General features: G+C 39.2%; 1 protein-coding gene across 3 annotated transcripts in view; it reads left to right on the top strand.

Annotated features, from left to right (window-relative positions):
- Window positions 1–15307, top strand: part of AFG2A (AFG2 AAA ATPase homolog A) — a 196867-nt gene that overhangs the window by 72689 nt on the left and 108871 nt on the right. Inside the window, exon 15 of one of the 3 annotated variants that reach the window (XM_063335305.1) lies at window positions 544–665. The exons of the other annotated variants lie outside the window; for them this stretch is intronic. Coding sequence (XP_063191375.1) covers window positions 544–579 — 36 coding nt within the window. The 3' untranslated portion in view covers window positions 580–665. Of the gene's footprint in view, window positions 1–543; window positions 666–15307 lie in introns of those variants that run through there. 3 annotated transcript variants of the gene reach the window in all.

Here is a 15307-nt window from a genome sequence, read left to right as displayed (position 1 = left end):
TTGGAACTGGGTTGGCAGGATGATAGAAAAGGATGTCAGAACTTGTATAAATGCCACTAGACTTTTTTCGCAGGTGAAGACACAGATTGCTAATGGAATATGAAGGTAAATAAAGGTAATAAACCTGTTGAAACACTGGGCTGCAGCCATTGCTGGCTTATACATTATGGCCTGTGTGTGAATACACTTCTGTGTCACATGCAGTAGTACCTTCTAAAACATGGCTAAGAGAAGAGAAGGCAAATGAAGTAGCCATCACTTCTCAGATGGAAGAGGAAAAAGTGAAACATCACTATGGCTTTCTTATTCATATTTCATGGCAAGTCAAAAACCAAAACAACTTTATGGGCATTTTGAAACCTGTTTCTGAATAGAGCTGATGATAATTTTTCACATTCTCTCAAGAAATAAATAGAAATGATGCTTTTCATGTCAAATCATGCCTTTGTGCTGCCATTCCATGTGTCTCTGTGCTCTGTTTCTGGCAAAGCAGCTGGTTCTCAAAACAACTGATGTGCAAACCTGAAACTTTACCTTTCCCAGGTGCACACCCTTCTACCTTGCTGTGGTGCTGTGTAATCATTTCTTTAAAAAAAAATAATAAAATCAACTTCCAAATAACTGGAGTACATGAACAAGGTGGACCTATGGTGGAATGAAAGGAGAGTCAGCTATTCCTTAAACAGGAAAGGGTTTATGCCTTTGATCATCCTTGCTTATATCCTTTCTGAGAGAAAGGGGACAGAACTGCATACAGTATCTAAGGTATGGATGCAACGTGGATTTGTATGTGTGCATAATGATGCTTTCTGTTTTGGTCTTTACTCTTTTATTAGCAGTTGTGACTTTTTAACGTTTGATTTGCTTTTTTTGACCGCTGCCAAGAACTGTGCTAAAGCTTTCATCACACTCTATTAAAACTAGAAGTGGTAATGATTCGTCTCCAAGCCCATCCATTTGTATATGAAGGAAAGATTGAATTTCCTGTGTTCGTTCCTTTGCATTTACTTACATTGAATATTATCCAGTTGCTAAGTCTCTGGAAAGTCTTGGACTTTACCCTCAGTCTTCATCCTTGTTGCTTTGAATAACTATATAATCAAAAATTATGGCTCCTGTATTACATCATTTCTTTGGTATTAGACCTCATAAAGGAGATGCAAATTTTATACAGGAAAAACAGATGAGATGAAGGGGTCTGTATTGTGTCGCAATAGAGAGGTAACATAGGAAAGGCCTATACCCTGCCAGTACATGCAGTTATCTACAGACAGATCCTGACAAGCACAGTTGGCCTCTTATTGAAAACAGAGGAAGGAGAGATAGAGCATCACAGAATATAATGAGCTTAAGAGAATTTGAATTCCTTTGCACTGTTGTACGCTGGGTCTGAAAAGGAAAGGGATAAGAACAATAAGCATGGCACTGGTTCTGCTATGTCTTGTCAGAAATGACCATGATAGGCGAGGTCCTGGTGTTGGTATCCAGAAAAAAAATAAAATAAAATCACAGGTTGGCTTCCAGCAGGCTGAGAAATCTATTGTTTTGTACAAAGCATGCTTCTCTGTTAGAGCTATTGTACACTAGTCAGCATTGATTCAAAATAAGCAAGTAGAAGTAAAAAAAAAAGTTAAAAAAAAATTTTAAAGAGAAAAATCATTGTAAAAGAAGGTCATCTCCATACCACAGTGTACCTTGTCATTGTCTGGAGAGCATGAGCATGCCCATCTTTTTATAAAGAGAAGAAAACAGTGAAACAGGCAGTCATTGAGAGTAAGTGACTGGTATGGAAAAAGCAATCTGTAAGGAGGACCATGTCTTTACATTAGGCAGCAGTGCACACAGAAAAATGCTGAATGCCAACCCAGTCTGGGGAAAAACACACGCCTGACAGTGATACAGAAAATGGAGTTTATCACAGAGCTGGGTCTTGCAGACAGAGTGTACTTAAGATTGCAAATAGCTTAACTCTGTTTCAGAAGTTGTTTTTCTTAGCAGTGAATATTTTCTGCAGAAGTCACCGAGCAAGAAGAGGCAGCATTAGCCAGTTTGCAAGGCAAGTCTTATTCCATTACTTAACAGGGAGGCACGTGAGATATGTAAGCAAGAACACACGCCAGGGTGTGTGTGTGTTCATCAGTCAGCATATGAGGTGTGTGTAATTGGCAAACACACACCTTGGAACATGTTCCTGCACTTATAAAATGGCCATTTATTTCAGTTTTATTAAGGAATGTAAGTACTCTGTTCTAGCTTATAAAATTATCTTTTTATGGTTTTTTTTCCATAAAATTGGAGCACCATTTTTTCATGCATTTAATACTGAAGTGTGTTAAAGTCTTTAAATAACTGTTCTAGTGCTTAAGTACCATTTTGATCTGATATCTGAGCTTCTGTGTTGTCTTCATGCACTAATGATGACATTTGAGTGGGTGTGAGGAAACGTAACTGCCTTCATCCTAGATTTCCCCATTGATTCTTATTCCTTGTGCTCCTCTGAGCTTCCCTGCCTGTACTTAGAAACAATGCATTTCCCACGGCAGAGTGCAAACCTTATTATTCACCCAGAAACATTGGCTACAGAGGATATCACTCTTAAATAACGGTTTGGTTCTGTGCAACAGAAATAAAGATAAACATTTCTTAAATGAAAGGTACGTCTTAGCTAGGTTCAGCATTACTGGTGTGTGACAATGCGCTTTTGTTTGGAAAATAACTAGCGGTTCTTTTTGTCTTGCTTGTGTGTGCATTTTGCTATCGGAATGTAGAATTATGAGATCGCTTCAACTGTCGGCCTGCTCTCCAGAAAAAGTGTTGTCAAGGGATGGAGGAGTGCAAAGAATCAGTGTGAAGTGGAAATAGGTTGTGCTCCTCGCTGCAATTATAACTAGTGTAGTGCTTGTAGAAGAATGACGCCTTCTTATTGAACATCTCTATATCCTTTGTGCATCCTGACCAGGAATGCTTGTAGCAGTGATGGAAACAAAGTAAAATAGCTGTAATTTCTGCTATAATTGAGGCATTAGGTTTTGTTCCGTCTCCACTTCTTGGGAAAATTGCTGATTAACATTCACAGAGGACAAAATTCTTCCCTCTGCTATGACTATGCAACCCCACTGTGTCTGAAGAGATTTCAGAATTACGACTGAAGGGGAAGTCTTACGTTTCCTCTTTTTGGGGAATTTTATTTCTAGCAGACATAACAAGAAAAGGAAAGAAGCCACCACTGGAGGTTCTGTGTCATTTGCAGGATTTATACAAGATCATTTACAAGTTTTGTAGAGAATAGGCATCTGTTCTGTCTTTGTTTTGCATGTGAAAATAGAGTATGTTTCACAGAAGATGCCACATCACAAATAAAGAAGCTGTTTAAGCAGACACATTTCCACAACAAAGGCATATTTTGACGTGATCTGCCAGCAATGCTGTGACAGAACACAAATAATGTAAGTTCTTGGAAAAGGAAAAATATTAATTGGAACCATTAACTTTCTGAGACACTGAATATATTTTAAAATAAATGATTTTAATTAGTACTGTTCTAAGAGAATAAAAGTTGTGGTTTGATTCAGAATCGCCAGAATTTGTGTACCTGGCGTGCTACCTGAAGTTCTGGGCTTGTAGAAAAATCCAAACTCATTATTCAAATGGCAGCCTGTGTTTTGTTTTTTTTTTTTTTGTGGTGAGATTTCCATGGGTTTTGCTTTTTATTCATGTGGATCTTATTCTCATAAAAATACTGATACAAAAGATCTTAACCTGGAACTTGAGTAGGTTTGCTGGAACTCCTTCAGTCCACACTCAAGCCTTTATAACTGTTTTCTTTTCCCATAAGCCAAAGATTACATTTGTTTCCAACACTGGAATCATTTATGCATAAGCTTTACTTTAAAGCTAAGCATGTTTTTGAATGTTTGCAGAATTGGAGTTTCAGGAACTAGAAAAAGGCGACTAAAGATAGTATCTGATTAGACAGAAATACACCATGGATACAAACTGGACTGAAACAGTCATTGTTTTGGCAGTTCTGAACCCTTTGGGTTTTAACATTGTCTGCATGGATAAATATAATCACTTAATTTTTTTTCTTTTCCCATATAATGAAAGAATGAAAGAACTACAGCTTTGCTGAAGGAACAACTTGAGAAGAAGGAAAGTGGTATATAAGAGCTCTCCCACCTCATCAAAGATGAGGGAGAGAATGAAAATAAACCAAGTATTCTCTCAGCCAGATGGTCCTGGTGCCCTGAGATGATAACTTTTTGCACGTACACAGGCTGCCCGGTCACCTATTGTAGACACTTAAACAAGCTAAAGTTGTTTTTACCAGGACAGCTATTCCTATGTGGAACAGGAGAATAAATCACTTAAAGTCCTGTCCTCATCCATGGTATGGTCACTTCCAAAGATGCTGGTAGGTTTGATTGTATTCACATCTTGATTCCGTTGTTTCAACATCAGCAACACATTCAGCCCTTCACAAAGCATAAGCCATCTTGAGGAAAGAAAACAGCAAAATGTGAGGGTCCTGAAAGTGAATTTGGTCTCTTTTGTGTGTGTGTGTGCGTGTTCATTGGAATATGATGAAACAAAGACTACAAAATATCAAATATTTTCATGGCAAAATGGATTGTTGTGGTATTCTCCCTTGCAGAGTAGTATAAAAGTAGTCTATTACTATTTTATATTTTCCTTGTTTTTTTAATAGTTGCTTCAGCTATGTTTCTCTTTTCTTTAAGGAGTAGCTGTGATACCTGATTCTCTATTTCTTACTATCGCAATGGTCCTATGTATTACATGCTTTTCTTTCAATTGTCGTGTTATTCATGCACACAGATTTATTGTATTTTCTGTTTGTTTATTTGGTAATTAGCTAAAGGATGCTAAATACCAGGAAGTTTGGTCTTAAATAATTTTCTTTAAACATAAATACCTGTTATCATAAATTCTCTAATTTCCTTGTTACCAAGAACTGGAAGAAAAAACTCTGAATGTTTGGAAAGCTTTGTGCGTGTGTTTTTAAATGAGTCTTCATGTTCCCAAAGCATGGGATCAGCAGATGGCAGTCAAACCAAAGTTCAATCTGTTAGCTTGCATGAAGATTTCAAAATACTGCGCCTGTAGCAGAAAGAAGAGAGACAGACTGTGTGACTTGAGTTATGTCAGAAGAGATGTCCTTACACATTTGTAAATAGATATAGGTTTGTCAGACCTTAGAAAAGAGGAGCTTTGATTTTTGCCCATCTGGAATTGCATGTGGTTTTTGTTTCAGGTCTTTGTACTTGGGAAGCTCTTGAATTTTTTTGACTGCAGCTGTGGATGTTTTGAAAAGAATAAACTGGTGATTGGGTTGTCTCACTCGTATTCTAGAAATTTGTCTATTTAAAAATATTTTCCTATTCAACATGTGTGAGGAAAGAGCTTTGCTTTTATGCCTGGAGTGTCTGTCTCACTATGGGGTAACGTGGTTTTGATTAATCATTTTTTGCGTCGTTTTTTTTTTTTTTTTTTTTTTTTTTTTTACAAAAAAGAATGTTTCTCTAATTCACGATGGTTAATGCTTATAAAACAGCATTTTTTTGGTTAATTTTTAACTTTTACTTTGATCATGCTGTTTTGTAGAATAGCAGCTAAGAATATTCAGAATATGCTATTTTTATTTACATCCTGTTCTAAATAGTTGTGACACTTGTACACCAGTACAGCTGTACTTGAATAGTTGATGGAGTAGTCTCCTAAAGATGCACCTTCCATATGACATAGTTGTTACAAGGCTTAGTGAAAGCACGAGAACCAAAAGGAATTGCAGAGTGCAAAGTATCATTAAGTATTTATTGTACTATTATTTTACTGTGTTTTCATGTTTTTCTTTTTTTCACTTTACAACACGTCATCAAACTTCAACCTTGGCTTTTCCTCATTATTTTTTTTTCTCCTCATTTTCTCATTTATATTGCAAATTCTGTCCTCTGTTGTGTTCTGTCTATTAGGAGGGGTGGGGAAAAAGAACCAAAACAAGCCAATGAAACAAAAAACCTTGTGGGAAAAATACTCCAAGGGTTTATCATGAGTCAGTATTTCAGTTCACACTTCACATATCGCTTCCCCCTAAAGGGGTTAACACTGCTTATTAATTGAAGAGCACAGTTTATACTAAGCATTATTTAACATATACTGGTGGTATTACTGTACTTCCTGTTTTGTATTCACAATAATAGGTTTCTGAAGAGTTGCCTTTGTATAAATACCTCACTGACATTTTAGGCAAGTATATTCATGTCTTGGAGCAAGCACGAAAGAGTAATGTGTTGGAACACTGCTAAAGAAGGAAATCTCTTTGTGTTTCATAAATGATACCCCTAAAGCTTTTTAAGAATATATGTTTTTAAATGACAGCTATGCATTTGTTTTGTTTCTTTACTTTTTGTTATTCTGGCTTGAATTGGGTCTAAAAAGGCATAAAGGGAAAACTGTAGTTTCAGCAAGTAAGCCACTAAGCCTGAAATACTGTCGTACAGAAAAGTGAATCTGCCGAATGTGTCTGTCTTAAAAGGAAGTAAAAGCTTCAGAATAAACTTGACCTATTAAAGCAAGTACTAATTTCCTTGTATATCTATCAGTCACATTTAAAGTCAGTTGCAAAAAATAAGTCAAAAAAACTCGGAGCCCAGCGAGTAAGGGTTTTCACCAGACTTTGTGTCCAAGTTTTGTCTCTTGTGGTTGTGGAACTGCAGAGTTCTTATGATGGCCAAAGCTGATAATACACATTGGAGATCGGTCAGAACTAATTAGGTTTTATTATCAAAAGCCATTTTGTACTGCTTACTGACCATCTGGTTATTTCTGAAATTTATTTTGAGGCTTTAGAGAAGGAGAAAAAAGATCAGAGATAAAGGCAATAGGGTCTTTTTTTTACAATAACTTTGAAATTAATAGAAAATATTTAACTTCTGTTAAAGGGTTGAAAGTCCTCTGATAATGTTTACATTTATTGTTTATTTGTCGTACTGTTTGCACCATCTGAACTCAGACGGGCATTAGTGGCGTACAGCTGCTGGGGTATGGAGGAAAATGCAGTGAGGGTGACTCCTCTCCACCAGAACAGCTCAGGGGATCAAAGCCAGACTACACGCCTACCAGGGAATTTGGGCTACACTTCCAATCATCTGCTTTGCACCTTGCCCAAACCGAAGACGCAGGGGGTATACTATGTCCCACGTAACGTGGTGGCATTTAACAAGATGACTTTTGGTCTGGGACTAAGTGACATGCACTGAAAGAGGGGAAATTTAGATTAGACGTTAGGAAGAAATTCTTTACTGTGGGGGTGGTGAGGCACTGGAATGGGTTGCCCAGAGAAGTTGTGGATGCTCCATCCCTGGAGGTGTTCAAGGCCAGGCTGGATGGGGCTTTGAGCAGCCTGGTCTAGTGGGAGGTGTCTGTGCCTATGGCAGGGCGTGGAACTAGATGATCATTAAGGTCCCTTCCAATCCAAACCATTCTATGATTCTATGCCTAGCAATGGCAAACCAGGTCTCTTCTCAGAGACAAGGCTCTAGTGCTGTCAGCTGCTGTGGTCCCTTCATCCTCTTCTGTTTTGTGCCCCTCTCTCTCCTCCTCCAACCCTTTGAGCTGTAGCAGTGTGCTTGGAACAGGTGAAGAACACCCACTTCTTCGACCTAAAGAGTCTGATAAAGGACCTGATTTCCTCTGGTCCCCTGAATGCTCTAAATCTCTTCAGCAAAAATACATGATGATCTGTAAGAGCTGTTAAGGCTGTCTTCTGCAATGGTAGATAAAGGACATTTTGCCTCTTCCAGGATGGCCCAGTCTATGTAAATGGTAAAGACTGAAAGATATTTTTTGATCAGAAAAACATGTTTTAGTTCAATTCTGCCACCCTGGATTGCCAGAGAAATGCAGCACAGCTTTTGTGTCATGAATGACAAGGAAGATGAAGTTCTTAAGGATCTGTATGGGCCTGTTCTGGTTTTTGAAAGTAAGACTCAAGAGCGTGAGCACTCTGGGCATAATCCCTGCAATTTTTCTTGCTTGAAGAAAGGCAAAATACACTCAAGGCTACTGGCAAACCATGCTCGTAGTGGCCACTTGCACTAGGCTTGAGAAGGACTGGTGTCCGTCTCTCTAGCGCTAACTTCTGACTAATAGTCATGTAGCATGGAAAGGTTACACCTTATTTAATTTTAACTTGTCTGCAGTTACTGCAAATGCTGCTTGCCCTGAGAGCAAGTGATACCCTCCATACCCGTTGCTTCCTACTCTCCTTCAGTTTCTTGCTGAATGGAGCATGGGTAGGGTTTTTGCCATTGTGCAGTGGCTGCCCGCAATTCTCCATGCAGTCATGCGGCAGCAGTGAGAATCCTATCGGAACAGCCATCCCATCGAAACAGATGCTCTAAAAGTAAGTCCCTGTCATGTGGCAATGGGAAAAGATACAAGGAACTGAGAAGGCAAGTCAAGGGGAAAGAGCAATTGGAAGAAAACAGAAATTGTTTTCTTTTCTTTCAGTGGGAAGATGGTGTTGCCGTGATGGCTGTGGTTTGAAGTACTGCACTTAACGTCTACGGAAACGTTGTATTACGCCAATGAGGCAGTGGGACAGTAGGGTGTATTCAAATGTAGGTGGCAGGAGAAAGCAAAGAAAGAGAAGTATGAGATATAAAAGACAGAAAATAAGTTGTGTAAGGGTTATTAGAACGAGAATATTGCTGTTGTCTGACGTGACACTGTTTAGACTGGGCCGTACCACTGGGTCTTTGCCTTTTAATTGGTTTTTACCACATGATGTAGGCACACAACTGCTCTCTAGGATGCATGAAGTGGTTTCTTGCATTCCAAAAGGCACAGAAAAAGTAAACCAATAGCCAGGAGGATAGTTTTTTCTCCTTCAAATTGGAGCTACTAGCTGTAGCTTTACATATTTGACAGTTAAAATCTCTGATGAAAATACTGTGAAAAAAAGTCTCCTGTCTTCGTGCTCTCAGTTTCACTTCAGTTTTCATTTGGTCTGTAAATGACACCCCAAAGATATCGTGTGTTTAATCCTGAAATCATCTTCCTCCTGTTTTACAATCTGAGAGGAAAAAAAAATGTGGAGAATTTCCTTTTAAGATACCCTTGTTTCCTGCTTTTTCTTTAATCTCCATACAAGATATGCTTCCTAGAGAAATGTCAGCTGGCAGAAGACTAGCAATAGCAATGTTGTATGTGTGGGCCCTGAATCGAAAAGAAATTCAATTGTTGCACTTTTGTGCAAGGTAATGCAAATTACACACAGACTTGAATTAACAGAAATAGAAGTAATTTGGTGATAGTTGTACAGTTGTGACCATGCTGGTGTAGCTGAATGTCCCCAAGAGCTGTGTTTCTCTAGCAAAGCTGGCAGGAGGCTCTGGTGGAGCGGCAACATACTCTGAGAGGAGGAGATTTTCTGCTGATGTAGCTGTACCTTTTCCCTGAGTGATGTGAGCCAAGCCCAAAAAAAAGCAAGGGGGGGGGGAAAAAAAAAGCACTTGTGTGTATGTGTAAGTAAAACAGGGAAGAAACCCCAAAGCCTCAGTTCTCTCTCATTCTTTGACTGCTCAGGTATCAAAACCTATAGGTACCTCTAAGGAAATATTCTGGGCTTGCTCTTTGTTTTGGGCTGACCTGTTTCTTTAAGTTTTCATTGCAATGTTGTAGATGATTATGAGAATTAAAAAAAAAATAAAATCCAGCAACTAACAAAGGGAATAATTTGTCAAGATTAAATCAAGACTCTGAAAAACTCCAGGCTCTTCATCTTTGGAGCACTGGTGATGATCCAAACAGGAGAATTGCTTTCCCTGGGAGGATTCACCTAGATTTGGCCCTGGAAAATATATCTGCCCAGCAAATTTAATCAGCTTATCACAAAATTCTGCAAACATCTTCTCTGTGTTTTGGGTAGTCTGGACAACATACTGCTGTCTGTGTGTTAACTGCAGTCGTGTCTTCCATGATGCCTTTTGTTTGTGAAGCACAAAACTAGACTTTGGGCTCGGGGAGAGGGAAGAGGTGAGAATTCGGAAGCTCCCCCACTGTCCTTTGTGGTAAAGAAAAGGGCAAAAGTATCCAAAAAAGCATGCGTGTTACTCTCTTGAGGGAATGTTAATTCTCTGTGTTATGGTTGTTGTGGCACAGTATCACAGTCAGAAGGCAAGCAAGGAGCTCTCACCCCTGTTTGCAAATGACATGATTGAGATGTTGCTTGTGGTCATATTAGATACTTGTGGAGAAGCAGAGGTCTAATTGTAACTGTACCAGAGCTCTTAAATAGCATCCGTTTAGTCACCCAGGCTTTCAGAGAAGTCTGTGTTTGGTTGTGATGCTGGTAACCACTGGACCACATTCCTCCTTAGGGGCCAGAAAAAGAAGCCAAGTCTTAAAAGAAATAATTTCTCTGCTGCCTCGCAAATACTAGTATAATCCACAGGCTACGTATCTGTGGTAGGGCTTTCGAGTGGCTGGTCCACGTACAGAATAACATCCTCCTGCTACCACAAATTGTTCTCTTCATCCAGATGGAGAGTGTCTGGGCTGTGGATTGGCTATTTATGTTTGTATATGGAGGGAGACTACTGGGAGCCCTGGTGATAGACCAAGATTGTGTCAGGCACTGTACAGAAGAAAACCTGTCTCTACCCACCACAAGAGCTGAGGACCCCAAGCTGTTGTTTTGTCAGCAGTGTGCCATGTGATAGACTCTCTGGTTTTCCTTGAAGATAGCTCTTCTTTTAAGAAAAAAGTAATACATAGAGAGAATCTGATAAAAGACACTTTAAGTTTGTAAAGCCAGATGTTGGGAGTTTACCAGACCTCCATGGGCAGCTGCAACTTTATTTTGTTTTCCTTTCTGTGTCTGTTGTAGGGTCCTGCCTGAGATTTCACCAGGGCAAAGTATTTGTTTGAGGGATTACTTCTGGATGGCTCAGCGCCAGTGAAAATATCTGCTCTGAGTGCAGCAATAATCAAAAAACAAACAAAGCGTTAAGATATATGCTGAGCAGTATAGGGATGATATAAAAATAGTTTGGTGTTACACTCTCAAATGGAACAATGTCACCAGTGCTGATATGGTGCTGTGGAGGAGGTTGAGAGATCAGCAATCTCAACCTCAACAACTTTCAGATAAGGGAACATGTCTTTTATCGTTACAATTTTAATCTTGGCTGAACCTGAGTAAAAAGAAGGCAAAGGCAAACTCAAGAGTGAATGCGAAAGAAGATGGAGTGAAAGTATCTATTTGTATTCCTTATAACGTGAAGGAGATTATTATCTTGAGTAGTTAAATGGCTAACTGGTGGCTAGCGGTGCTAAGTAAGTGGCTAATGAAAGAACTGGATTTAAAAAAGTATAAGAGAAGAGAGAAATAGCTCATAGTGATCACTGCCAAACAGTGTCACTGAGATGAGCATTTTAGCCAGATTACACAATGGATTTTCTATTTATTCAGGTAATAAAACTATCCAGATCTTAAGAAGAAATATTATATAACTGTGCTTTGTCATGTCTATGTTTTAAAATGAGTGTTAAGTCCTTATAATTGGTGATATTAGTCACCCTTTGCTTCCTGGAGCATGGAGGATCCTCACCAAGTGGAGACTGAAGGTTTTGATACACAAACAGCAGCCAAGGTGGTCATCTGCCTTGTGGTAACCCACCCTTTGCATGGCACATCCCTCTTTATTTCCTGCGGTAAACGTGGTAACTTCGCCGTCTTGATTTGAGTCATAAGTTGTCTTGCGGGGAAAATGTGTGTTCCGGCCGCCATGGCAGGGAAGCTGAAAGGCAAAACGTGGTTGCCACATAGAAAATGTAAAGGTAATGCCACTTCTTGTCGTCAAATGAGTCACGGCAGTTCCAAGTCTGCAAGTACATGCTCAGCTTGAGGGATGGGAAAGCACACAGGTAATGGTTCGTAGCTGATGACAACCTCTCTGTCAAAGATACGTGTGAAATGGGATGTTAGAATAGACAGGTACTGGTTTTGTATAATAATGGCTGCTGCTTTTTTTTTGTTTAGAGCAGTTTCTTGCTTTATTCAGTACTTTATGAGAGAATATGTTGTTGCAAGCTTTTTAGTATTATTTTATTTTTATTATTGCTTTTATCATGTTGGCTGCAGAAGTATTGCCAAATCCTTCGTGGTGAGCTGGAGCAAACACACATGGGATTAATCAATATGATAAATAATATATATTATTTCACTTTTATAGGGTAGAAATCCCATGCGTGCATGCCAATTAATTGTGTTCAAGGAAAGTTTTCTTTTGCACTGCTACTTCTCACAGAAGTAGAAATAATACTGTAATTGCATTTTTTTTTAATCTTTTCCTTACTCTTTTTTTTCTGCTGTGCCCAATGCTTACTATGAAGGTAAACAGAAACAATTTTTTTTTGTTGATTTATTGGTTCTCTAAATGTCAAAAAACAACAAAAAGAAAACTACCTTCTCCTTGTTTGTTTCCTTCTCCTCCCTCTTTTCTTTTTCCCCATGCTTTGAAATATTACAGATTTATTGGATGATGTTCTTTCCTTTCCTGCTTTGGAGCTGCCTCTTCTGCAATACCATGCTGGCAAATAACAGGGGAAAAAAGTAAAAACTTCTTCTATACAGTATGAGTAGACAAGCAGAAAAGCAATGCAAAACTATTGCCCTCTTTGCCTTGTGTGCAGCAGGTGAATATTAACATGTTTATTTTAGATGCAAATACCTCTATACAGTACAGTGTGTACAATTTATGTTTATACAAGCCTCGATCTATTTGACGGCTTTTGAAGATATAGGAAATGGTGCAATAAGGAGCAGTACCACAGACATGGCAGGTCACAGCCATGATGTTTTAACGTCCCTGAGCAACTTTGATAATTTCATACACAGTAGAGGACCAGTGTCTTTTGTAAATAAGCAAATGTCATAAATGTCGAACGGTTAACTAATTGAAACTGTCCACCCCTAGTCAGCTTTATAAATGGACTGCCATATAGCAAGTCATGTAGCATTGCACATATTTTGCTGAGAATTAGAGGAAAACTATTTTCTTCTAAGCAACATTTTCAATAAAGTGGGTTGGTGACATGTTCAGTTATGCATATGGAAAAACTTGGTAATTTGCTCAGGTACGTGGTGGTTTCGCTGGCATAGATTTGACATGGCTACGTTACTCCAAGTCGGTGGCCATAAGGATGATTCTCTAAATGTGTGTCAATAGGGTATTTAAACCATACCACACAAAACAAACCACGTAGTGCCATTTTTGTATATCTGTACCATATAATTTTTTGAAAGAACTTTGTTGAAGGAAAACATATTAGTTGTCGTTACGATATTTTTTGTTTAATCATGAAATATACTCCTTCCTGTGCTTGTAAGAAAGGATAATATGTAACTAAAATATGGTAAGAACTAAATCTAAAATACCTTTTCTGCTTATCAGGTTGCTGGACTAAGAAGGTCTGATGCTTTTTAACCTTACCAGCCTAGGAAAAAGCCCAGAAAGCCAGGTTCCTCAGTGAAATACTGAGGATCCTCAGTGAAGGCTCTCAACGTTGTTGGTCCTTCAGTTTAAATCATAACCCTGTGTTTAACAGTACAATTTCTGAAGTCCTGGCCCCTTGCAAGGAGGGAGGGGGAGTGTGTGTGTGCAGCAGGGAGGCAGAACGGGGGTTTTGCTCTTTTTTGTGTCTTATTGGTAGTGATCTGGAAAGGCAGATGAGATTCTTGAGGAGGGCGCCTATCTGATGCTGTGCAGGGAAGGCAGATGATGGTGCAAGACAAACGTGACCCATCCCTTCCTCTTGAAGTTGGCTGCTTCTGTGGTTCTGGAAGGCTTGTTTGCAAGTGGCAATAGTGATTAACCTTCTAGTTACCCAAGTTTAAAAACGTAGTTCTTCATATTTTAGCAGATATCTGTGAATTTTTTCTTTAGTTCTGACTTTCTTGTGTCACCTCTTATCTCAGCTATTTCATTTTAGCACGTCAAGGAAGTGGAAGAGACAAGACTGCAAATGTGTAGGGACAGTCTTATGCCTGAGGAGCAGATCGCCTCCGGGACATACAGCTGAAATGTTTGAAAGCCTTTGAGTTTGGCAGCTTTCCGTCTGCTTTCCCTTTCCCTCCCTTCCTTTTTTTTAGTCCTCCAGTAATAGCTCCCTTGTTCCAAAGAACAAAACCAGCACTTAGTGGTCATTCGGAAAGATTCATTAAAAACAGGAATGGAGTAATTGTAAACAGGCACCCCCTCTCCTATCATCCCCCGCTTCCATTCTAGCCCAGGGCACAGCAGCCTTGTGTTGTCTGGCTTCAGACAATTTTGGGGAGGAAAAAAAGGAACAATAGCCTTTGGAGGTTAAAATAACCTTTACTTATTCAGCTGTTACGGTACTTTCTTAGAAAACCAAGAAAATAAGCCCAAGTTTAATTTTTTAAAACACACTTTAACTGAGAGATGTTCTTTTGTAGTAAAATCATAGCACGGCTCTTTTATAGCAAAATAAAAGCAGTAACTGTGCTAAAATTTTATTACAAAAGGTAAGAAAGGTGGGAAACAGCAATGGGAAGGTTAATTATGGCAGTTTTCTTATAGACTGGGGTAATTGGTGGCTAATAAAGCTATGATTCACGTACAGTTTGTCATTTTTACAAGAGCTATCCAGTAAGTATTGCAGGTTCGTTAACCTTTATGCTTACCAAGAATTATTGGCAGTGGTATAGGTTACGAGGAGTAGCGGTAATTTGCTGGATAGGTGACATTTGTGGAAATTGTTTCATTATTAAGATATTTTTTTAATTAAACAATGATGGAAGGGAGTTGAAGACGTGCTCTGGGTTCCTCTCGTCCTCCCTCCCCTTTGACTCTGCAGCTGCGGAACCCTTGCAGGGTGCATCCTGCCTTCCCCACCTTCATCTGCCCAAGACTGAACCAGAGCTGAGGCTGCTAAAACGCCAGGGTTTTACATGCAAAAACAGGCGCAAAGTATTTTAACACTTGCAACTGCTCCAAAATTTAGCTTTTTGCTGGTAGCAACCAGTGTGCACTGCACAACGGGTAGATATTTACTAAATAATTACAGCATTTTTGAGAGACAGATGGATTGGCAGTGCTTCTTGTAGAAACTATTTTATTGTCTGCACTAGTTTGAGAAGCACTTTTCAACTGGAGAACCAGATGACTTAAAAGCAGGACAGTCCATGAGTTTGTCTGACCTGACACTGGGATGCACAGAGATAAACTAGATCTGAATGAGCCAGACTGGGTATCAGGGG

This window comes from Chroicocephalus ridibundus, chromosome 5 (genome assembly GCF_963924245.1).
Source record: "Chroicocephalus ridibundus chromosome 5, bChrRid1.1, whole genome shotgun sequence".
NCBI classification, from domain to species: Eukaryota; Metazoa; Chordata; class Aves; order Charadriiformes; family Laridae; genus Chroicocephalus; species Chroicocephalus ridibundus.
The sequence above is the reverse complement of the archived record's forward strand: the minus strand, read 5'-3'. Positions and strand labels throughout refer to the sequence as shown.